This window comes from Myxocyprinus asiaticus, chromosome 41 (assembly GCF_019703515.2).
Source record: "Myxocyprinus asiaticus isolate MX2 ecotype Aquarium Trade chromosome 41, UBuf_Myxa_2, whole genome shotgun sequence".
In the NCBI taxonomy this organism is placed as follows: domain Eukaryota; kingdom Metazoa; phylum Chordata; class Actinopteri; order Cypriniformes; family Catostomidae; genus Myxocyprinus; species Myxocyprinus asiaticus.
The window spans coordinates 26,167,298-26,194,370 of NC_059384.1; the positions used below are offsets into that span (position 1 = coordinate 26,167,298).

Here is a 27,073-nt window from a genome sequence, read left to right on the forward strand (position 1 = left end):
TGTTTTTCTTTTTACTAACCAGGTCTTCTTGGGCAGTGTGAACCAGCACTGTGTCTCCCTGCATGTTGCAGGAGAACTTGTGAGCATGTGGGGCTGGGTTTGCGTGCAGAGGGAGAGTGGGGGTGGGGTTGCGTGGAGAGTGTGAGAGAGGATAGATGCAAACACGGCATGGCTTTACGGAAGAAATGGGTTATGTAATGCAGCATCAACTATATTAATATAAACGGTATATTCTCATCCTATATCTCGTTTGAAAATATTTAGATATACCTTAAGTCAATATACCGCCCAGCCCTAGTAGACAGCGCCATTGATTATAATGTGAGCCGTTTGTTTTTGTCGCATCGTGCCACACCACTCGTGTCTGATGTAGACAGAACGTTATTTTGCTCTGCTGATCGCGTGCTTGATAATGCAGCATGAGCATACAGCCATATGCGTTATAAATCATGCGTGTGATGCGTTTTTCTTAAAGGTGCAGTATGTAAGATTCAGAAACCCTTGTTATTAATGACACCTGTGGCCGTTAAGTGAACTGCATCCAGCTACCTGTTGCTCGTGCTCGTGCACACACTCCATAGGGATGCGAGCGAGCGCGCATCGGCCAAAACAATGACGTAACGTACAAAGAGACTGAACGTGATCCACCGGCATCATGCTGACAGATGTGGTAGCATAATTACAATTACACAGTTATGATTGTTTTACTACAAACTTTGAGACTAAACTAATACTACTAATCAGCTAACATAGCATACTGATACACACATACAGCTACATACTACCGAACTATACCAGACAGTTTACTGTTGCACTGCACTGTTATGTTGCACTATTGTATGTTTTGTATGTCATATGTTGTACTATGATCAAGAAACCAGCATATTTGCTTAAATTGATCCTGTATACCTGACTTTTAGTATAAAGAGAAGATCGTTGAAATTATTTGAAAGTTATAAAGCAAGGTAGCTTGCAATTTGTCAGCAGTAGCAGGCAAGATCAAGTATTGGCACTATATTTCACATGCTTTGCAGTTATGTAAGCTTACCAGTCCAATAAGAAGAATGGCAATTCAGGGTCGGTTAACAAAGTTCCCTCCAGGAATCATATGCCCTGCCGATGTTCACTGTAGTTTTCGCTCGACCACGATCACATTCCCGCTTAACCAGACGGGATTCAGTAGAAGGCTCTCGGGAGCGTGCTTAAACGTCACATCCTTTGGATTTTCCCGGCAAAACCTACCCTCTCCCTTCGCATGAAAATCAGTCCTCAGGCTTTAATAGGCAACCTAGGAAGTCTGGGAAGGGCTCATTTTTTAAGTTGCATTACAAGCCGTTCACACATTGGCAAAAACATGAAATTACATGAAAATTGTTACATACTGCACCTTTAAGAGAACAAGCTCTAAACTAAAATAAGCCTAAACGTGCTTCTAAACACAGAGATAAGGTGCAACTTCACTTTTTATTGCACAAATCTAATGATCTAAATACTTTTGTCAGTGTATATACTGTAAGCTACTGAATATACTGAACTAAGAATCCATGCTTATCCACCTTAGGTCAGCTTATTTAGTATTGAACTTTGAGTCTGTTATCTTTTAATTAAGGTGGTTCACTCTGAGTATTTGGAAGGGATGTGTTTAGAGTGTAAAAATGGATGACACCACAGTCTCACTGTTGTTTTAAACAGCATGTCATCAGCTGAAAATTTCTCACACTTCTCTCATAATTCTCGGGGGCCTTTCAGCCGGATGTGTGCAATGTGATTCCCCCAGTCTTTCCCATCATTTCTTTTTGTAAGCCCAGTCTTTCCCAGAGATCTCTGTCCTAGTTCTGACAGCTGAGTGGGATACTATGACATCATCACTGTGCCATTCATGCTGTATGGGTCTGAGGTCCCAGTGGCAACATCTGCTGTGCACCATGGAAACAGGGCGAGGGCTATTGTGGTGGGTGGGGGGTGGCGGCAGTGTCATGTGAAAGCCAAGCTTGTTATTGAACCCCTTTTTGTGCTTGAGTGACAAAAACAAGGCAATGATGATCTGAGGCAAAGTGCCAGTGCAAATTTCCTGTTCCTCGACTATCTGAATGTTTAACCAACCACAGCCATTACACACATCATCAAGACTTTAAACATTTTATTCACAATTAACATTTCATGCATGCTGATCTGTTTTATTTATATTTACAAACTAGGGCTTGGTACCGTGTTGAGTTGAAGTTGTTGGGTCATTTTGGTGCTTGTTAAGTGGTGCTTTACTATCGCTCATACTTGACACTAGAGCTTTAGAACAAATCCCTAATCCTAAGTATTAAAATTCGACATGTAACTTGTCCAAAAGTGGTAATAAAGTTTGTCAGAGTACGTCATTTATTTGTCTCCATGAAGGCATGATGAGCAAACCAGATCTGTTTTCTGCATAATTACCACAGTGTTACAAAGAGTGAGGTGCTGATAGAACGCAGTCGGATCTGAAAAACGTAGAGGCTTACAGATGAAGTAATGCCCTTTCCAAAGATATTCAGAAAATATCTGTCGCTCTACACATAGACCATGTGAACAGGAGCCCCTCGCTTTGTGCTGAGGTCACATGTCGGAGTTCGTTATTTCTGCATGTCACAGACACAAAGTAAACAGGCCTACACTTTCAATCCAGGAGATTTTCTTTTTTTTTCAATCCAGTAACACGTGTGCTGATGGGAGTTTTAGTCATACCTTGTTTTTGTTCCCCACCTTTAAGAGCTTTTGCTCTTGGCAAACTGGCTGCAGCTAACTAATAGACCAGTGTCCTTTTTGATGCCTGTTGCTGATTAATGCAATGAACAGAAAACCTTTTTTATTATTATTTTTATTTTTTTTTATTATTTTTTTTTTCCAAGATGTCTAAATAATAGTGAAACCCTGAGCAAAAGCTGTTTGTTTTTTTAACCTGAAGTGCACACTTGCTCGGCAGAATATAAAGTGCTGCTGCCCTCATTTAACACATTCATTAAATGTGGTGTAACGTGGCAGAAATTACAGGGGGACAATTACAGTTAGCTTTTCTCAGCTCCTCTTTGTTTAACAGCAATCGGGACAAGCTTGCTGCGATCAATAAATGGACACTGGTGCGATGTCCTGCTGGTTAATTATAGTTCAATGCTAGAGCACAGTCCATCCCAAACTTTCTTTGCTTTTTTGAAAATGTACAGTGCATCTGGAAAGTATTCACAGCGCTTCACTTTTTCCACATTTTGTTATGTTACAGCCTTATTCCAAAATTGATTAAAATCATTATTTTCCTCAATTCTACAAAAAATACCCCATAATGACAATGTGAAAGAAGTTTGTTTGAAATCTTTGCAAATTTATTACAAATAAAAAATGAAAAAATCACATGTACATAAGTATTCACAGCCTTTGCCATGACACTCAAAATTGAGCTCAGGTGCATCCTGTTTCCACTGATCATCCTTGAGATGTTTCTACAACTTGAGTGGAGTCCATCTGTGGTAAATTCAGTTGATTGGACATGATTTGGAAAGGTACACATCTGTCTATATAAGGTCCCTCAGTTAACAGTGCATGTCAGAGCACAAACCAAGCCATGAAGTCCAAGGAATTGTCTGTAGACCTCCGAGACAGGATTGTATCGAGGCTCAGATCTGGGGAAGGGTACAGAAAAATTTCTGCAGCATTGAAGGTCCCAATGAGCACAGTGGCCTCCATCATCCGTAAATGGAAGAAGTTTGGAACCACCAGGACATTTCCTAGAGCTGGCCACCTGGCCAAATTAAGCGATTGGGAGAGAAGGGCCTTAGTCAGGGAGGTGACCAAGAACCCGATGGTCACTCTAACAGAGCTCCAGCGTTTCTCTGTGGAGAGAGGAGAACCTTCCAGAAGAACAACCATCTCTGCAGCACTCCACCAATCAGGCCTGTATGGTAGAGTGGCCAGATGGAAGCCACTCCTCAGTAAAAGGCACATGACAGCCCACCTGGAGTTTGCCAAAAGGCACCTGAAGGACTCTTATACCATGAGAAACAAAGATTGAACTCTTTGGCCTGAATGGCAAGCGTCATGTCTGGAGGAAACCAGGCACCGCTCATCACCTGGCCAATACCATCCCTACAGTGAAGCATGATGGTGGCAGCATCATGCTGTGGGGATGTTTTTCAGCGGCAGGAACTGGGAGACTAGTGAGGATCGAGGGAAAGATGAATGCAGCAATGTACAGAGTCATCCTTGATGAAAACCTGCTCCAGAGCGCTCTGGACCTCAGACTGGGGCGAAGGTTCATCTTCCAACAGGACAACGACCCTAAGCACACAGCCAAGATATCAAAGGAGTGGCTACGGGACAACTCTGTGAATGTCCTTGAGTGGCCCAGCCAGAGCTCAGACTTAAACCCGATTGAACATCTCTGGAGAGATCTGAAAATGGCTGTGCACCAACGCTCCCCATCCAACCTGATGGAGCTTGAGAGGTCCTGCAAAGAAGAATGGGAGAAACTGCCAAAAAATAGGTGTGCCAAGCTTGTAGCATCATACTCAAAAAGACTTGAGGCTTTAATTATGCTACATCTCATTTTATCAATGTCTCGTGCAGAAGTTTTTAGGTGTCGTGTCAAGTAAAAAAAACAAACGTGTGCCTCGAGAACTTTTCTTTCATTGCATTACATCTAGATTTGAACAGCCCCTAAGAGGGCTTTGAGTTTATTTTTGCTTATCTGCTTTAAACATATTATCTTAACTTGATGAATTTCCTAACATTTCATTTTAAAAGGGCCCTTTTGAATTTTATTTTATTTTTTTCAAATTCATTTTTTATTTTATTTTTTCCATATGTTTTGGAGCGCAATTTGCTCACAGCAGCACAAGCGCAGAGCAGGTGCGGTAATTCACGAGACTAGCCTCAACCGCACAGACTATTTTGAATGCACTTGTGAACCAGTGAGATGTGAGACAGGGATTGTGAAAACCCGTTTGAATGTGGTACAGAACCGTCTGTTGCAAAACTCCAAATGTCTCAGTGATGAAACTAGTTTAAAACAAATAACCCCCACATTATAAATGGCATGACAGGAAAAAACATAAATTAGAAGGTTTTTCAATTTTCAGATCACAACACTTGCAAAAATGTACCATGGATTTACTGTAGTAACACTAACTGTACTGTATTAACTATGGTGGTTTTGGCAGAAAAAGTTTCTAAATGTATTTACACCATAGTTCTTTATATAGAAACCATAGTTACTAACCATGGTAGTGAGGAGCCATGCATGGTTTTATCAATGGTTACCATGGTCTTATTACAAGTATAATTGTAAAAATATGGACACTATGGAATAACTATGGTACATTTCCATAATTATTATGGACCAAGCCATCAGTTTTTATCTGTATAAAATCTGTTTTCTTGTAATGATTTCTGATTGTAGGAAAATGTAAGTTGTTTTGTTTGCCTTTTTTGTTTGTAGAGACCAGTGATATATCTCAGGACAATTATTTCAGTGATATCTTTCAGGGAGAAGGAACATCCTCTGCATACCATTTAAAAAAAAAAATTATTTAAGCACCTTTATTTAGTACCATATTTTCCAGAATATAAGTCACAGTTTGTTCATCATCTGAAAGGTCTTGCGACTTTTAGTCTGAAGTGACTTATTTACATAATTTAAATGTAACCGAGAGTTCTTTTCACTATGCATTAAGAGTAAAAGTTAGCTTGGACTCATTCTGTGTGTCCAAAGATGAGATCCACACAATCCATTATTTAATAATATCTCTTTTAATTAATCCTTTGTTCTTTAACAGTCAGTTGTTGATCAGGAAAAAACCTTCAATAATTTGCGCTCAACCAAAACACTTCTGTGGCGCACGCTGAACTGCCGGTATTCTTATAGAGACATTACCATTTTAGTACATTTTCTGTAAATCAATATAAATACTTATAGTACAAATAATACATGTAAACAATAAAACATTTAACTAATGCTAATATATATATATATATATATATATATATATATATATATATATATATATATATATATACATACATACATACACTACTGGTCAAAAGTTTTGAAACGCTTGACTGAAATGTTTCTCATGATCTTAAATCTTTTGATCCAAAGGCGTTTGCTTAAATGTTTGAAATTAGTTTTGTAGACAAAAATATAATTGTGCCACCATATAAATTTATTTCATTATAAAACTAAAATTTTATAAGAAAAAAAAAAAGTTTTTTAAATTGATGACTTGGACCAAATAATAAAGAAAAGCAGCCAATAAGTGCCCAACATAGATGGGAACTCCTTCAATACAGTTTAAAAAGCATCACAGGTAGTCACAACATAATTCCCATAGTTCCATTTATGTTATTCCATAGTTTTGATGACTTCACTATTATTTTAAAATGTGAAAAAAATTATAATAAAGAATGAGTAAGTGTTTCAAAACTTTTGACCGGTAGTGTGTGTGTGTGTGTATATGTGTGTGTATATATATATATATATATACACATACATATACATATATATATATATATATATACACACACATACACACACAGTTGAAGTCAGAAGTTTACACACACTTAGGTTGAAGTCATTAAAACTCATTTTTTTAACCACTCCACAGATTTCTTATTAGCAAACTATAGATTTGGCAAGTCGTTTAGGACATCTACTTTGTGCATGACGTATAATTTGTCCAACAAATGTTTACAGACAGATTGTTTCACTTTTAATTGACTATATCACAATTCCAGCGGGTCAGAAGTTTAAATACACTAAGTTAACTGTGCTTTTAAGCAGCTTGGAAAATTCCATAAATTCCATAAAATGATGTCAAGGGCAATTAGCTTCTGGTAGGCTAATTGGAGTCAATTGGAGGTGTACCTGTGGATATATTTTAAGGCCTACCTTCAAACTCAGCTTGACATCATGGGAAAATCAAAAGAAATCAGCCAAGACCTCAGAAAACAAATTGTGGACCTCCACAAATCTGGTTCATACTTGGGAGCAATTTCCAAATGCCAGAAGGTACCACGTTCATCTGTACAAAAAATAGTACGCAAGTATAAACACCATGGGACCACGCAGCCACCATACCGCTCAGGAAGGAGACACATTCTGTCTCCTAGAGATGAATGTAGTTTCGTGCAAAAAGTGCAAATCAATCCCAGAACAACAGCAAAGGACCTTGTGAAGATGCTGGAGGAAACAGGTTGATAAGAATCTATATCCACAGTAAAACGAGTCATATATCGACATAACCTGAAAGGCTGCTCAGCAAGGAAGAAGCCACTGCTCCAAAACCACCATAAAAAAGACAGACTACAGTTTGCAAGTGCACTTGGGAACAAAGATCTTACTTTTTGGAGAAATGTCCTCTGGTCTGATGAAACAAATATTGAACTGTTTGGCCATAATGACCATTGTTATGTTTGGAGGAAAAAGGGTGAGGCTTGCAAGCCGAAGAACAGCATCCCAACCATGAAGCATGGGGGTGGCAGCATCATATTGTGGCAGTGCTTTGCTGCAGGAGGGACTGGTGCACTTCAAAAAATAGATGTCATCATGAGGAAGGAAAATGATATGGATATATTGAAGCAACATCAGCCAGGAAGTTAAAGCTTGTTCACAAATGGGTCTTCCAAATGGACAATGACCCCAAGCATACCTCCAAAGTTATGGCAAAGTGGCTTAAGGACAACAAAGTCAAGGTATTGGAGTGGCCATCACAAAGCCCTGCGTGTGCGAGCAAGGAGGCCTACAAACCTGACTCGGTTACACCAGTTCAGTCTGGAGGAATGGGCCAAAATTCCAGCAACTTATTGTGAGAAGCTTGTGGAAGGCTACCCAAAATGTTTGACCCAAGTTAAACAATTTAAAGGCAATTCTAACAAATACTAACAAAGCGCATGTAAATTTTTGACCCACTGGAATGTGATGAAAGAAATAAAAGATGAAATAAATAATTCTCTCTACTATTATTCTGACATTTCACATTTTTAAAATAAAGTAGTGATCCTAACTGACCCAAGACAGGGAATGTTTTCTATGATTAAATGTCAGGAATTGTGACAAACTGAGTTTATATGTATTTGGCAAAGGTGTATGTAAACTTCTGACTTCAACTGTGTGTGTGTGTGTGTGTGTGTGTATATACAATATAGTATGCGATTTCAAGACAACATGTCCATTGATGGAATACATGGATTTGTATTTTTTTTTTTTTAAAGTCTAAATGTGACCAAAATGAAGAAACTAATGATGAAATAAAATTTTTAAAATGTATATTTTCATAATGTACCTAGTTGGAATGTCCCCTGTATAATTAACAGCATTTTCTGGAAGAGAATTCATGTGCAAGTAAAATAACTGAAATACCCAAATAAATCCTAAATTGGAATTGAATCAAGAGCTTTTGAATCGGAATTTAATCGAAAATCTGTATCATTACCTAGCCCTGTCTTACACAGTAGCTAAATGTTTTGTTCAGACTGTTTGAATGCAAAACATACTGTATCTTGCTGGTGTTAAAGTTCTCGGTAAGAAAGTAATTCTAATGTCATGTCTCGAACATAGGCCTGTCAAACCACTGTCTTGTCATTTTTCCACAAATTGTCCTCCTCGTTTTTTTTCTACAAACTGACGCAGCACCTTGATTTCATCTGTCAGCATCCATAAGACTTTTTGTGACCTAATGACCTCCTTTACCCAGGTGAATAGGTCGGGGTTCGAAATGTGATCTTACGGCTGCAGAAAGGATTCCTCTACCCTGTAAAGGACTGTTAAAAGAAATAGTTCACCCATAAATTACAATTTGCTGATAATCATCCAAGATGTATCTGTTTCTTTCTTCATCAAAACAGAATTTAAGATTTTTAGGATTTAATTTCAGGCCTCCTCCTCTAAACAATGCAAGTGAATGTACTCCACTTTTTGACAGTCCAAAATGCATATTTAGGGTGCATCAAAAAAATCCACATTACTCCAGTCGGCAAATAAAGTTCTTCTGAACCCAAACGATTGATTACTTTTAGAAACAAAATAATACTTATATACTTCTTAACTACAAATGTTCGCTTCATTCACTTGCATTGTTTAAAGGAGGAGGCCTGAAATTAAATCCTAAAAATCTTAAATTCTGTTTTGATGAAGAAAATCAGAACCATCTTGGATGGCCTGAGGTTGAGTAAATTATCAGCAGATTTTCATTTTTGGGTGAACTAGTCCTTTATGCTAAAATAATACTTAGACTTGACAAATTTGGTTTTGTGACTGCGATGTAACTATACATAATGCCTATTCCGATAGAATATTAATACCTTTTCTTAAATTGATCATCTGAATAAGTTAATGGTTTGGACCTTAATTGCTGAATAACTTCCTAACAAGCCTGCAAGTTGGCCAATTTCTTACCATATAAACACTAGGCCTGTACCCAAACAGAGAGACCATCTGCTCGAGATATGGCTGCTATTTCACATAAACTGTGACCCTGCCGTCAACCCTAGTCTAGCACACATGAAAGCGCTCAGGGTGTTGTCTGTGGGAGGCCACAGGCTCTGGAAATGTGCTGACATGGCTGCAGAGAAAGCATACAGCTTGTTTTTTAAAGGCACCAAAGTCCACGGCACCAAATCATAGTCCGTCTTTCCAGCGGCTTCAGAGCTCAGTCAAAGGCTCTCAACGTTGGTTAACCACAGAGAACTTATTGAAAGCCGTACAATAATAGAAAGTCATATTCGACGAAACATCTGTACCACGTTCTTGTGACCATGACCTAAAAGTTGGTCGTTAGTACGTTTTCATTTGAAAATCATTTGCTCACATTGTCAACTGTTGTCACGATTTGTTGCAGGCTCATGCGACATCCAATGATGTTCACAAAAACAGAAGTACTCAAAGCATTTCACTTCAAAGCGGCATTACTCACAGTGGGGGAATGATAGACTTTCCAAAGCTACTGCCATGCTATGATTGGACAACCGTAGACCTTTGGAGTGGCAGGTATTATGTGAGGAGATTAGAGCTACTCCTTTATTCCTTTCCCTCCTGGCATTGGTATTCTCAAGCAGCCAGTCTTGAGCAGCAGGGACCAGATTAACGCAATACTATGGAAATTAAGGTATGCCAAAGCTGTGCAGTCAAGTGCAGTAAAAGCCTATTAGGTTTTCAAAGGAGCCAATGGTACTTTAGTGTTTCTGAATCGGTATCAATCAGAGTAATTGAGTTTAGAGAACATTTGTAGTTCAAATACTTAGCTGCCGGGCCAAGTTCTTACATTTATCATCAGTAGTCATGCCAGCTGCCTAACACGTAGGCAGCTAGTCTGTGTTCCTCAAAATTATTACAAGTACCAGTTTACTTGAGTAGTTGGAAGTGACACCAATGATTTTCTTAATTTTTTCTTTCTTCATTTAAAAACATTTCATTTTTATTCTGAAATTTGTTACAATTAAATTTTGTGTGGTACCTTGCGGACCGATTGGCTAGAGTTGGAACAAGCAAGTGACGACTTTAAACGCATTAAAACACGTTAAAAAATGGCTAGATGAAGCACGATTGATGCAATGGAATGGAACAAAATGACATTTTTGTGACACTTCTTGAAAAGTTTAATTCTTTTTGACTTTACACATCCTCTTAAAAATGCAGCACACATGGCACAAGACTTTAAAAAGCCAAAAGGTAAGGGGTCACACACTGGACGGATCTTGTGAATGAAGGCATCCTAACATTATAAACCATTGTTTTCTATGAATGTACACACACTGGCTCCGTCTTTCGACGGTCTCCAGCTACAACTTCGGGGGCTGCTCAATTTTTCCATTCCACTCATATATTTTCCCATTAAATTCAACCCAAATCATTAACAAGGAACATAGATTATTTACTTCAGCTTTGGATAGAAGATATATTGTGTATAGGCAATTTTGGTTTGACAGCTTGAATAAAGCCTATTCAAGACTACATATAAATAAATTGTATAATAAACATCCTATCTGTAATGCGACTTGGGATGGCACTTCTTTTGCAGTGTGCGACCAGCTTGAGATTTGATGCAACATATCTGTCTGATGCATATGTACATAAACCAACAATTTAAAAATAGTGCAGATGGAATTTGCTCCATTGCTTCCAGTCCCACCTGAGTACGCCACTCAAGTAATTGAGCCATGTGAGTGAGCAAGGTGAAGATGAGCAGGTCCAATGACAGTAAGGTAAGTTACGTCTTAATGAGGTTTTGCAGTTGAGGTTGAATCAATCACTGGCCCCTCTCCGCACCCTCATATGACCGACAGGCACAAAAGCAACATTACTGATGGTTTCGTGGTTCACATATTTGATGGCTCCGTTTGGTCACGTATCATATGATCAAATAAAATCCAATTTGAAGGCAAAGAACTTTGTTCCTTTCTTGAAGAAACCCATTACAAAGATGTTTAACTTTACACCCACATTTTATTGGGCCAGCTCAAAACAAGGATTTTTTTTCTTTCTTTCTGTTCACCCCCATTAATGTCCACATTTTCTGAAGAAAGTAGGAAGGCAGTCCCATCTGTGTGTAGTAAATCTGTGGAGTTTTGGACAGAATGGGGTAAAAAAAAAAAAAAGGAAAGCTTCTTTTTGATGCTTGAAACCCATTGCGAACCTATGACTCTCACATGAACTCAGTCAGCACAGCAACTATGACCTGTAGGTTTACCTATAGACCTGAGTTCGGGGAGACTGTCAAATACAAACAACAGAACAATGATATTTCGACTATCTACTTTTCTTCAAATATCCATTGAGGTTTTTTTCATCAGTTGCCTTGCTTTAGACAACTGAAGTAACCTTAATCTGTTATGCAAGGTTAATTTTATTTCCCTGATCAGTTTTCTCAAGGAATGCAGGAGGTCTTCGACTACCAAATACAATTTTCCTGCATGGATACATGTCCATTTGATATGACCATCACAGATGCCTTAAGCAGATGGCAGGTAAGCTAGTTCAACTTTTCTTTCACTGTGGGGTGGAATCGAGACATGCATTTCAGCCCTCTACTATGTGAGTAAATCACTTGTATATGCGACCAAATATTGCACTTTGAGACTACAAAATGTCTGCTATTAGCCACTGGCTTGTAAATATTCAGATTTCACTTACCAGTGATTGAGTTGTGTAGTGGCGAAGGGTGGGTCCTTATCTGTGGGTCCTTAGATGTCATGCATCGCAGTGTAGTTGAGCCATGATATGCCATAGTTACATTTACATTGCATTTAACCACGTGAACTCTGATTTTGCTTAAACTTTTGCACGGACTGTTTTCACAACATTCTTTGTTTCACAGCATGGCTACAGACCAGTGTAACGTGTCTGTTGGATGTCTGTTGAAAGGTAAAAAGTTTTGCAAAACTCAAGTTCTTGTAGATTTGTATTTGAGAACTTGACAAAAACAATAAATATTTGTACAAGCGAGTCAATATAGATTATGCGAGAAAAGTTTGCTTAGACTTGTTCCTTGTAATGTGTGTCCAAAGATAAGATCTAAGCACTTTTTATTGACTGTCTCTAGAATATCCTTTCTGTTGTTTACAGACAGTTATTGATTATAAAGTAAAAAGAAACATTAATTCTAATCACACATTGCACGAATTAGGTAAAAACAACCATGCAACTTCTCTTTTGGTAATGTGCACCCAACCGTAAACACTTGCTCACGGAACTCTCGGTACTCTAAAAGCTACAGTACCATTTTAGTGCTTGTTATACAGTTGAAGTCAGAAGTTTACATACACTTAGGTTGAAGTCATTAAAACAAATTTTTTAACCACTCCACAGATTTCATATTAGCAAACTATAGTTTTGGCAAGTCGTTTAGGACATCTACTTTGTGCATGACATGAGTAATTTTTCCAACAGTTGTTTATAGACAGATTGTGTCACTTTTAAATGACCATATCATAATTCCAGTGGGTCAGAAGTTTACATAAACTAAGTTAACTGTGCCTTTAAGCAGCTTGGAAAATTCCATAAAATTATGTCATGCCTTTAGGCAATTAGCCAATTAGCTTCTTTGAGTCAATTGGAGGTGTACCTATGATGTATTTTAAGGCCTACCTTTAAACTCAGTGCCTCTTTGCTTGACATCATGAGAAAAGCAAAAGAAATCAGCCAAAACCACAGAAAAAAAAATTGTGGACCACCACAAGTCTGGTTCATCCTTGGGAGCAATTTCCAAACACCTGAAGGAACCACGTTCATCTGTACAAACAATAGAACGCAACAACATGGGATCATGCAGCCTCAAGGAAGGAAAAGCATTCTGTCTCCTAGAGATGAACATAGTTTGGTGCGAAAAGTTCATATCAAAGATCTTACTTTTTGGAGAAATGTCCTCTGGTCTGATGAAACAAAAATTGAACTGTTTGGCCATAATGACCATCGTTATGTTTGGAGGAAAAAGGGTGAGGCTTGCAAGCCAAAGAACACCATCCCAACTGTGAAGCATAGGGGTGGCAGCGTCATGTTGTGGGGATGCTTTGCTGCAGGAGGGACTGGTACATCTCAAGACATCAGCCAGGAAGTTAAAGCTCGTTCGCAAATGGGTCTTCCAAATGGACAATGACCCCAAGCATACCTCCAGAGTTGTGGCAAAATGGCTTAAGGACAACAAAGTCAAGGTATTGGAGTGCCATCACAAAGCCCTGACCTCAATCCGATAGAACATTTGTGGGCAGAACTGAAAAAGTGTGTGCGAGCAAGGAGGCCTCCAGTTCTGTATGGAGGAATGGACCAGAATTCCAGCAACTTATTTTGAGAAGCTTGTGGAAGGCTGCCCAAAACGTTTGACCCAAGTAAAAAAATGTAATGGCAATGCTACCAAATACTAACAAAGTGTATGTAAACTTCTGACCCACTGGGAATGTGATGAAAGAAATAAAAGCTGAAATAAATAATTCTGCACTATTATTCTGACATTTCACATTCTTAAAATAAAGTAGTGATCCTAACTGACCTAAGACAGGGAATGTTTTCTATGATTAAATGTCAGGAATTGTGAAAAACTGAGTTTAAAGGTATTTGGCTAAGGTGTATGTAAACTTCTGACTTCAACTGTACATTTTAATGAAAACTCAGTGTCAACACTTGTAAATCATACAAATTATTATGTTTATAGACAAACATGTAACAAAATGTAGTAAGTGCAATGTATAAATATTTAAAGGTTTAACCAACAAACACTGTAAATATTGAAGAATTTAACAAATAGGATCTTGCAGCATCTATGCAGTGGTTTGGAAAAAAAACTGCAAAGCCTTGCCTAATCAACAATGTTTTTTTTACATAGTACTTTTGATGTACTTAGCACTTGAATGTTATATTTCGAATTCTGTTTTCAGAATTAGTCCAACCTTCCAATATTTTGTGTTAGTGTATGAAATTTCAAACAGTGACAATAGCTTTTATAATTATTATAAATGGAATTTCATGACATCATATAAATTGATAGAAGAAATTGTAAAAAATCTAAAATCTGATTAAAATGATAAAAAGCAAAATATGAACTAAAATACACTCAGATACTAAAGCATGTGAAGTCATACAGTATGCTGTATATATACACTCACCGGCCACCTTATTAGGTACACCTGTACATCTACTTATTCATGCGATTATCTAATCAGCCAATCATGTGGCAGCAGTGTAATGTATAAAATCATACAGATATGGGTCAGAAGCTTCAGTTAATGTTCACATCAACCATCAGAATGGGGAAAAAATTGTATCTCTATGATTTAGGCCATGGCATGATTGTTGGTGCCAGATGGGCTGGTTTGAGTATTTCTGCTGATCTGCTGGGATTTTCCTGTGCAACAGTTTTTAGAGTGTATAGAGAATGGTGCAAAAAAACAACAACAGTTGACCCAAATAAACACGTTACAACAGTGCTATGACACATATCTGCATGATTTTAAACATTACACTGCTGCCACACAATTGGCTGATTAGATAATCGGCTGTTTACTTAATATCTTTTTCAGTTGCATTATGATTGCATGTCGACAAAAGTCTGGCCAGTAAAAAACATAATTTACTAGGCAATAGTGATTCTTTCTCCAACATGTCCTCAAAGGGTTGCAACTGATCTTGCACTGCTTCAATGTTGGTCTCTGTGGAGGACGTGCTGGAATGCACTTCACTTGTTTTTTGTCTATGGGGTAGTCCTTGTCAAACATCTTATAGTTTTAACCTCCAGAGAGTTTGAGCAGTAAAATAAGCCGTTTTCACAGACGCCTACACACATCTCTTAGGAAGCGCATCAGTCATTCTGCCCTGAGAATAGAGCAATTATGAATAACACTGCAAATTGTTTGGAACATACGCGTGGGTGACTGTGGTCCAGGGCCAGAGGGAGCAGATGGACTAAGAAGGCTAGTTCAGGACATCACGGCTTGATTCGTTATGCCCTCTCGCAGGGACGTTTATGAGAATTTCCTCCACCGCTCAACCGTCTCTTCCAGGAAGCTTAATCTTCCCCCATACTTCTCTTGGCTGCTGCTGTGTTTCTAAACGGAGCACTAAGCCGTGTGTTTATGCAGCTTTTCACATGGTGCAAGGCTCAAGCATTGCTGACGGCACGTTTGGGACTTCACTGTCTGCATTTTAAATCACTCATGGTCTCGTAACCAAGGATTTTTCTGGTGCCTGCTTTCGACAGAGCCACCTTCCAGTTCTAAGGATGTCTTTTTGTCAAACAAAACTTTCAGTTAATCACAAGTTCATGTCAACAGTGCAATAGCAGGAAGAACTCTGTTTGGAATAGCCTTGTTCAATGTTTCATTGATTTTGTGACTCCCACAAGGTTGTGCTTAAAATAATCGTTTACCCAAAAATGACTTGTCTATAAAAATCTTGACATCCTTTAAGAGGCCCATTCACAGTGGTTCTCAGTAGTTCATTTGTTTAAGCGAGAACTTAGTTTTTTGCACTAAACACTGTCACTGCATCGAACAGACGGACCGGGATATTCATTAAAACATATTTTTTGTTCCTCAGAAAAAAGGGAAGTTATATGTCTGGAACGACATCTAAATTACTGGCTCAACCAGTGTTCTGTTGAATCCTATATACTTGCATTTAAAGGAGCCATATTTAGGAACCAGCATATCATAGAGACTTGAGGGTGGGCTCTTTTGTCTTGAGTCAGTAAGCAATCAACTAGCAAAGCCCAAGCAACTACCCAGAAAGCCTTGGCAAACGCATGGGCAGGCACCACTCAGATTTTCTTCAGAAAATTTAAGTCTGTGCAAGACGTTTTACAGCTGCCCCTGAAATTGAAACCGATGTAAATGAGCACAACGCTGCCTATGTGACACAAATCTAATTTCCCTGGGCTGTAAGGAATGTGAGAGATGGCTCAGCAGGAGGTTGTCATCTCAATACACAATTTTCCTCATAATAATTCTCCCAGCTTCCTTTCTGTCGGTGTATGTTTGTTTTTCTCATGTGCCCTTGCACCTTCAAGTTCAGTGATAAAAGTGGGACACCAACCACAACGTGGCCACTTGTATGGGTGCAAAGAGGGACAGTTTGGTCTTTGAGATGATATCATCCTGCAAATATGCCACAGGGACAAAGGCACGTTGGGCCCTGGTGATAACAAGTGTGCCATCTTTAGACACACAACACCCCCTCCCCTGCTGCACCCTTTCACCACCCTCAAACACTCTAGCTTCAGGCCTTTCTCTGAATCAAAAAGGGGCCCTGAAAAAAGTTGTTTTGTGTATGTGCATGTATGTGTATGTGTCCCATGCTTTATAGTAGGGGTGCACTGATCTAAATCGGCCGATCTTCGTCTTAAGTCTGTGATTGGCCGATCATGCCTAGAATCAGGACCGATCTTTTTTTGCAGCATGCAGGGAATTGCACATATACTGCTACTCTAATGAAGGGGTGCTTTCTCAGCCCTTGAAGCATGACAGAGTGGCCTCTGGAGGGTAAATTGTTGCCAATTCTATGTATTCACAAATGTAAACTTTCAGACATGCTGTTATTCAGATGAATTTGCTGGTTTGTTTTTAAAAAAGAAAGAATTATACGTGTATGAATATTAAGTTGCCCATTTTCTAGAGTCATTACAGTAGTAATTCTGACCCGCTGCACTGTGAGCATGGAGAGGATATTTGTTGTTTAATTTAAACGAATTAAACAACAAATAAACATGTTATACAAATCTGAGTATATGTGATGTAACGTGAGTCGTGACAATCAGATGTTGTGTTGAGTGATAGAGACTGTTTGAGCAATCATGAGCACTTTCAGCTTTACTCCCTTCAGTATGCTCACTCGCGGTGTCAATCAAACATGCGCGCTCTCCAGGTGCTGTCAATATCTCATCAGTCACTCATCTCAGTGCTATTCTGTGAGGATCCCAATTTAAATCAGATTTTTGAACCATAACGGCACCGTGTCTTCATGCATTTGCTTAATAATTAGTGATATGTTAATGCAAAATGCCAAAGACAGTAAACAAATCATTGATATTAATGATTTCTCACTGGAGCAGTTTTAGAGCTTGTGGTTGATATATTTTTCTTATTTTTGAATGTATCTCTGCTGTGTGTGATGCTCTCATGGTTTTTGCTGCTTACCAGTATCTATTCATAATTGTTTTCAATACAAATAAATGTTAGCAATTCACGATTAATGTAATTTTGGTAACTTTATAAAAAGGTTCCATTCATTAAAATTTGTTAATGCATAAGGTATCATGAACAAACAATGAACAATATATTTTTACAGCCTTTATTATGTTAGTTAATAAAATTGCAGTAGTTCATTGTTAGTTCATTGTGCATTAACTGTTAACTAATACAACTTTTGATTTTAAAAATGTAATAGTATATGTTGTAACTAACATTTAAGTTCATTAGTTCATGTTGTTAAATAATGTTAAAAAAATGGAATCTTTTTGTAAAGAGTTACCATAATTTAACTGTGTGGGGCATAAACATATATAACTGCACAATATAACTTGCAAAAGTGTGGCAAAGGGCACTTTAAAAATAAAATCGTTATGGTATCGCTTCAAATTTCCTGAACGGTGCACCACTGCTTTTGATGGGATGCATGGAAATGTGAGCTCCACTACTTTGAGGGAGATTGTTGATGTAAAAGCAGAGAGATGAGCTATCCTATGAGCCATCTCCATATTGAATGAAGTTAACGCATGTTCTTTACCACTGATGGTCTTTCAGCTGTACTGTAAATATTGTAAATAACTGATTTGAAAGTGTTACCATGATCGTAGTCTCATTTTTAGACTGTATGCCCACATGCCCCATTTCCAGACAGTCTGGTGCTTATTGCTTACAAAAATGGCTAGAGCTTTCTCAAAATGGAAAGCTCCAATCTGATTGGCTGGCTTTACACAATTCCCCAGAATCATGTTGCTTGGGTTTCTATCGGTTTGCAAGGACGTTTAGAAGTTCACTGTCTGCTGTAATTAGTATCGTTCCAAGGAAGAACTAGCACTGGTTTGGCCTAGTTTCCACGATGCATGGCATCCAATTTTTGAAATATATACAAGAATTTTAAAAGAAAGTAGCAAGTAAACGAGATCCTTGAGCAAGTAAACAAGATTCTGCCTTGCTCTCAAATGGACCATTCCTGTCTAAGTGGGTGCTACTTTGCCAGAATTATTGTCCTAACCAGACACGATGTAATGAGAATCCATCAGCAAGCATTCTCAAGCAGTCTGTCTGTCCACACTGAAAACGACACGGCTGCACAATGCCGTAAAGATTTCTTACATGTATATGACTAATAAAATCAGAACAGTCAGGTGGAACTGTAAACAGGTATGTTTATTGAACTTCCTTTTCTCACTGAAGCTGCATATTAACATACACTTTCTTTGGCAGTCCCTGAATTGATAAATACACAAGCACACACATTCACAGGGCAAAGTTACTCCATGATTCCCATCCTAATTCAGTTTATTACAATTGTTGTACACTCGCGCGGTACTCCTGTTGATATTTTTGCGAGCTCCATGTGACTAAAGTCGGAGGCAGTCATATGTCTCTCACCACTTCTCTATTCTGAATCGGTGTATGACAGACCTCCAACAAAAGAGAGGTAATTTTCAGTACAACAGTCGGTAGGTGTGACATCTTCAGCCAAAATCTGGTTGTTTTAAACCAGCTAGGGAGATGACGGCTTAAATATACTGTTATGAGAAGAATTTTAGACCAATGACAGTTCACAACGGATCTAGCTATCTGGCACAAACCACAGAAATGGAAACCAAGCAACCGACGGAGAGAACTGGAGAAGTGCACATAAACCAGGCGTTTTCTTCCTTTCAAACTGCTAGATGGAGCGCAGTTGAATGGAACAGAACGCAAGGTCTTCAAAACTTTTTTAAACTTAACACAGCATATTAAAAATGATTGTTACGGCGTCTCCGGTCAAGCCAACTGTGGTTTAAAAAAATACACAGTTCGGCCAGGCACAACAAACAGTGGTGCATGCTTAAGATAAATACGGTAACCTGAAGGAAGAAAAGAGAAGACATGCTTTCTGAGCATTCAGAAAGCTGCATCCTGAGTACTAATCATGTATCATGTACTGAGTACTCATGTATTCAATGAGACTACGAGTAGTCAAGTAGACAGAATGACCAAATTGCCCATCCCTTATTGTTTGATTATACTAATGCTTTGAATGTATGTAATAATTCATCATGTTAACTAAGCTTGTAATCATGCTGTTATATATGGTGTAGGGCTGCAACTAATGATTATTTTGATAAAAGATTAATCTTCGATTATTTTTTCGATTAATCGGATAAAAAAAAAACTAAATTTTTATTTCCTGTATTTTATTAAAGTGTGATATTTTAAATTAAATTATAAAGAATATTTGGTTAGATTTACGGAACTGAATTCTACTACATGATTCTATACTCTCTCAAAACATTGAACAAAGCCCGAATCATGAAAAGTTACATTTGAATTTATTATTATTAATATTATTATTACTTTCAGGACGTATGTAAAACAGTTCCTTTCATTGTAAAGGTTAACAAAAAGTACTATTCTTTAAACAGTAAAACAATCCATCAGGGATGGAGTGGGACAAAATATCAGCCCAGCAAAGGGCAATAGTGACACGAGAATAAAACAAATATTAATAATTCTAACCAGCTGAAAATGACAAAATTATGTTACTGATTATATACATTTTAAGTATTTAAAATTCATGTTGTACGTTTTTAAAAAGTATAGTCACTCATTACATGTTTCTAAACTATTCGAGAGAAAAACAAAAAAACAACTTTTAATGGTGTATGCTTATCCAGTAAAATAATGTTTGCCATAGTATTAGTTTACTGGTGAAATTAGACGTTACATTAGGCATTATCAGGAATATCAAATATTGGGACCCTTAGCATTTTTAGACATTATATTCAGAATACAGTTTACTGTATATAGTCATTAGGTATAGTCACTACAATCATTAGGTTCTCTCTTGCGCTGAACAGTCTCATCCTAGACTTTTTGTCTAGACATCCTAAGCTCATATTGCTAAGCTTGTATTACATGCACTTACATGATGAGAAGAAACCATGTAAAACATTTTAAAAAGCTGGCACATTTGACATTGAGACATTGTGACATTCATGAAAGCTGCATAATTGATTACATTGAAATTGAAATCACGGTATGATGTACAGTTTAATAAAAATGATTGAGCTCCCTTTCTCCATTGCAATTGGTTTGATTGACGCGAATGCGCACGCTCGTGTGCTCGGTAAAGTTTAATGAAGACTCGCTTGTGGTAAAGGCAAACTGTTTTGTGAAAGGAAATACGTGCCTGATTTCGAATTCATAACATGTATACTTAACAAAACATAGAAAATAGTAAGTGATGCGCTGGAGAGAAACAACTCTTAAGTGCTTGAAACAGCACAAGCCCTCTTTCAACGCACCTGATGCAGCAACCGCTCCACATTAAACTGTATGCTTACTGTGATCTTCTTTGAAGTGTTTATAAAGTGCTCTTGTGCGATGGGCAACTTGGGTCATGTTTTTCTGCTTCAACTTGTCTCAGTTGATTTTCAAATGAGTTTCATAATGCAACACATTTTTCACTGGGCTGTAAAGTGACGTCACTGACGGATCTTCTCCGTGCTCGCTGCAAATATCCAACTAATCAATAATGAAATTTGTTTTAGATGATTTTCATTATTGATAATTATTCATTTTATCGATTAGTTGTTGCAGCCCTAATATGGTGTTTGTTCAGCCTATTTAAAGAGAAATATTTATGTGATAACTTTAAGTCAGAGATAATAAGTTTATTTCTGTAATATTTATGTTATGTGATTATTTACATATTTGAGGTTTTTTACGTATTTTGTTACATAACATATTATGTTATTTTATGATACAATAGATACAATAGATATTCAGTTGATATTCAGAAAACTTGCATGTCCACTACTTGAGCAATCATTAAAAGCCTCAGTAATACCTACATGCCCCTGAGTTTTCTAAAAGACCACTGTAGCAGCCAGTATTTAATTCCCTGGATTTTAAATCCCCCAGAATTAACATTTTCTGATAGAGAAGAATGTTTAATATGATATGAAAAAAAAAAAAATTCTTCCCTTTTCTCTCCAATTTGGAATGCCCAATTCCCAATACGCTCCAAGTCCTCGTGGTGGCTTAATGACTCAATCCGGGTGGCGGAAGACGAATCCCAGTTGCCTCCGCGTCTGAGACCGTCAATCCGCGCATCTTATCATGTGGCTTGTTGAGCGTGTTACCGCAGAGACGTAGCACGTGTGGAGGCCCACATTATTCTCCACGGCATCCATGCACAACTCACCACGTGCCCCACCGAGAGTGAGAACCACACATTATAGTGACTACGAGGAGGTTACCCCATGTGATTCTACCCTCCTTAGCCACTGGGCCAATTTGGTTGCTTAGGAGATCTGGCTGGAGTCACTCAGCACGCCCTGGATTGGAACTCGCGACTCCAGGGGTGGTAGTCAGCGTCAATACTCGCTGAGCTACCCAGGCCCCCTAATATGATACTCTTAACTATGTGCATATTGTATGCTAGAAAGTATTTTTTTTAGCTATATGTGCATCAGTTTGAACTGTTATTATGCTCTGTGTAATGTGTAGTGAAACAATCTTTTGATCATACATGCTTGGGGACACACAGTCCTTTTGTTATTATTATAGCCTAAAGTCTAAATTACACTTGCATTATTTCCCAATGCTTAGGGAATGATAATTATTGTAATACTAACTCAGACGGATGGATGGACGGATGAAATGGTTCACGCCTTAACCCTCACAATCTGCAGTCCAAACCTATGCCCTATATTATACTGATTAAAGTCTGGCCATGCAAGATTACAACGAAAAATTCTAACAACAAACAAATCAACAAACATTCTTCTCATTCTCTTTTTTTTTTTTTTTCAGAGGTAAGTTTGCTGTGGTGAGAAAATGTGTGGAGAAAAGCACAGGGAAAGAATATGCTGCGAAGTACATGAGGAAGAGGAGAAAGGGCCAAGACTGCACATCAGAGATCATTCATGAGATTGCAGTGCTGGAGCTGGCAGCAGCCTGTCCACGAGTGGTCAACCTTCATGAGGTCTACGAGATGGCCAGCGAGATGGTACTTGTTTTGGAATAGTGAGTATCACACATTTAGTCTTTTTAATTAAAAACCTCACGTTTATTCATTTCCCTGCCTAGCACAAACATTTATATCAAGATCAATTTATATTGGCCTTTAAAGGTTAGTTCACCCAAAATTGAAAATTCTGCCACCATTTACTATTTACATACATCAGACATATTTTTATTTCTCTTTGGAACACAGGATAATTTTTGCAGAATGTCTGAGCTGACAGCAAGCTGGCAACCAGAATCTTTCCCTCAAACGAAGCGTTCAAATTTCTCTTGCGCTTATGCACATCTAAACATGATGCCTTGACGTGTTGCGGCAGGTTAGACATCAATGACATCAACCATCACTGGTTCTTATGCGTCTCGTGTAGGCCTGTCGCTATAATAATCCACTGAATTATTTTGAATTATTCGGAATTATTGGTAATTTGCTCTTAGAGCGGTTATTTGATATAACCGCGATTATTGTGCACATCAAATTCCAATCACAATTGAATGCCCAAGGAATTTTAAGCAAATATAGAAATGCAATGAATGGTGCGTTTGTGGGTCATTCAGTTGAACTCCCACGAAAAAATCAACAAACTTTTATAGTAAACGCGAAGCGCTCTGGTTTCACTTTAATTTAACGATTGTGTAATGGCAAATGTTCCTGGTAACAACGGGTTCATACCAGGTATTAAAAACCTCCACAACGAAACGAAAATTAAAACTGAAAACTAACTACATATTTTGCAGAATGTAACCGAAATTGGGAACTAGGTGATTTTCAATTGTTCTGGAGTGAAAACATTGTTTTTAAATGCTAGTAATCGGTTATAACCGGTTAATTTTGTTCTGATATTTTTTTCATGAAACCAAAGGCCAAAGGGTTTATCACAGTTTTTTTTTGGAACTACACCATGTTGCCCAAAATAAAACGTGCTTTGATCCAGAAGGAAACTGCTGCATCACACATTTCTTTGCCTAAATGCCTGTTGTGGATGTTGCATTCTGTGGATGAAGACCTTTTTTTAACAACCATGTATAAGTACCACATATACTGTACATGCACATCTAATCCAGTTACAAGGAAATCTTTAAAAATATATACAAAGTACATTTCTCAGTCGGTTCCAAGTCTTTACTGAATTATTGTTGGATATGATGCATTAATACAGATTTGATGCTGCCGGGTTTTGACTCAGAAGCTGATCTGTAATTAAAATTATACTTAACTGTTAATTAACTGTATGTTTGTTATGATTCTATGCTGATAAATCCACCACACAAAATTGCTTATTTTGGTGAGGCAAGTGGCTTATTTTGGGCTTGTTTTTCCAGACCAGGTTGCTTGTTTCTCCTGCGGGATCTGGCAACACTTCAAATGGTATTTCACCCACCCCTTAGCGCAGAGTACTGTCCTTTTTAAAAGAACGTTATCAACCATTCTTTTATTATGTTCTAACCGGTTACCATTTGGAAGGGAGGTTGCAGAACTTCTGAACCGGAACGAAAAAATACTCTTTTGCTCAGAATGAACCGAAATGAAAAACATTTCATTTTTAGTCCCTGATTCATACACACAGTGTTAATGACACGCAGTGACAGGAGGCGGTGCATGCTTACTCTATATTTGTGGAGTGATAAAATGATGAACCAATATTTCAAAGGTTTTGCTTTATGAGAAATAAGGACTTGTGGGTTTAGGACTGGATTAGGACTGAAATATTTTACTGTTGCATAATATATTATATTATATAATAAAATATATATATTTCTTTATAAAAAAGTTGAATATGTATTTTTATATGAGTTCCAAAAACAACAATGTAAATATAAAATTGACTAAAATTTACCAAAAAGAGAGACATATTTTAAGTATTTAGAAATATTTTGATATTTAAAATTTCAAAAGGAAATCATATTATTATTATTTATTTATTTGAAGGTAAGTGTGTAAAAATGACTTCTTAAGGTGTATGAAGCACGCATGCACCTTAAGAAATGACAGTTTATATGATAATTAATCGTGAAAGCCCTAAAAGAGACAAGTAATCCTCATAATCGCAATTATTTGTTTGACAATTAATTGGCAGCCAAATTTCATAATCGTGACTGCCCTAGTCTCGTGACTGATCGTCATGCTGTATGCGGGTGAGTAAATATGTTTTTGCAGGCTTGTTTGTATAAGCTGTGCAGTGACTAGGTTAATTAGTAATCAACAACCAGTATCATGACAGGCTGTTAAATATTGAGCTAAAATCTGATCCTAGCCAATTAAGGAAGTACAGAGAGACTGAGAGAGCTCAGACTGTAGACCAAAGGATCAGAGGAAGTAAATGAGAAGACTGAAATAAGAGATGGAGGTTGAGTACATGGAGAAAAAAAGAGATGGTGGGAGAGAGCGAGTGAAAGCTCTAATCCAATTCTAAACTCCCCAGAGCGATACTGAGCATGCCTCTGTAAGCAGTCGCTATTTCAGCAACGTTCAGCATCCTCCCCTTAACACACACACACACACCATCTCTCTCATATTCTGCTGCTTTGCCCTTTCATTGTGGTAATGTATGCGTGAGGACTGGTGTATTAGGTTTCCCTTGCAGCCAAATGCTGACATTGACACTGAACTTCAGGCTGTGGGACAAAGCATTTCCGGGCCTGTCGGATCTCAACTGGTGCTCATCATCTTTACTGTACAGCTGTTGTTGTAATGTCAAGTCCTTCACCTACTTTATTGTACTCTGAGGAGAACTCACTCTATATCTGTTTGTGAGTTCCTGTCCTTCATTTAGCCCTTACCTTTATCCCTTTGGTGATCATATAAAGCAAATTTTATGTTCTGGAAAGGTCACATGGAAAATTTAGTTTATTTGGCATGAAGTGGGTCACACATTTCTGGCATACTGTCAACCATATCTTCTCTCTCCAGCCCTGAATGCCCCAGACAAAAAGTGCAGATGGGATTTAACTCTAAAATAAGCATTGTGTCTCAAGTGGCAGTTTGATGGATTCATCGACTAATACAATTTGAGTTTGCCAAAATTATTATTATTTTTTTTTATAAGATTATTATTTCAATATTATTACAGTTATTTAAAATGGTACTGCGCTCATATCTTTCAATAGATCAAGCAAAAACTAATGCTTGGGATTTATTGTAAATGTGAAAAGAATCTCTAGAAGTATGTCAAAGCATTTGCCCATTGGCATCCAAATATAATGCAAATCCTCCAGCATAAAGAGAGTGGTTGATCAGCCCTGGTCAGTATTGACCATGTTGGTTTGTTGGTGTGCAGCTGCTTCCGTCCTGGTTGACCCGGTTCCCAGTGTCCTGCGTGAATGGACTGACCCTCGCAGTGGGGACAGAGGTCAGCACAGGAATTTTAATCTGCTCCTCCAAACACACAGAGCCCATAGATTCTCCCCAGCCACTGAAACTGACGAGACTCCTCTGTTTACATAGAAACATGTTGGGGAAAGAAAGAGTCTACAATGAGCAAGAGAGGGAAGTTACAACTGAGGAGGAGTGGATTATTTTGCAGCATGCGTTACCATGTCAACGGGTTCATTGGTTTCCATTTTGTCCCATGACTCCCTGTGATCCCATCTCCCCATCCATGCTGTTTTTGATGAGGAGGGGCTCTCTGCACTCAGAGTAAGGGTACTTTATTTCCCCTCACCCACCAGTGAATGGCATGTGCTCAGCTGGATTGAGTTCACATCTCTCATCATCTGCCCACACGGTCGTCCTTCATGAGCAGCTGTCTCCCGTGAGTGCTGCTTATTATCCAAACATACAAGCCATAGTCTCAAAGAAGGAAAAAGGGAATTTTCGGAATGCGTTGACAAAAGTTTCCACAGATTGTCTGTATATATGACACTTTTTCATAATTTTTCTTCAGAAAACAAGACTATGATGGTTCTATGATGATCGTAAATGTTTTCTTTTCGTTTCTCTTCATAATAACGCATAGCCCACTTGGTAGTGAGGGCAAGCAGCACTCTGCCCATTATTCATTCCTTCTTTTTTGCCACTGCTTTAATGTTTGATTAGACCTGGTTGTATTTAAACCAGAAAAGATCTTTGCAAAAACTCTGTGAACACTGTTTAATATGTGCAGGTGTTGCTCATGTTGTCACGTGATAATTTTTACCTTCTACTGGGGTTGTCACGACACCAAAATTTCAGTTGTCAAAACCAACAGTGAAATTTCATGATGTCATGACCAAACAATGACCAAAAACGTATATTATTGAGCTCATTCCATATTTATTTATTTATTTTATTTATTTATTTATTTTTTTCAAAATCAACTTGTCTGTGAATTGCCAAGAGGATTTTAATGCGAAAACTGTCTTAAGAGCTAAAGCGCAACACACTAGTTTA

General features: G+C 38.0%; 1 protein-coding gene across 1 annotated transcript in view; it reads left to right on the forward strand.

The window, feature by feature from the left end:
* Positions 1-27,073, forward strand: part of stk17a (serine/threonine kinase 17a) — a 57,603-nt gene that overhangs the window by 6,828 nt on the left and 23,702 nt on the right. Inside the window, exon 2 of the mRNA XM_051681952.1 lies at positions 22,495-22,707. Within this exon, the coding sequence (XP_051537912.1) occupies positions 22,495-22,707 (213 nt within the window). The remainder of the gene's footprint in view (positions 1-22,494; positions 22,708-27,073) is intronic.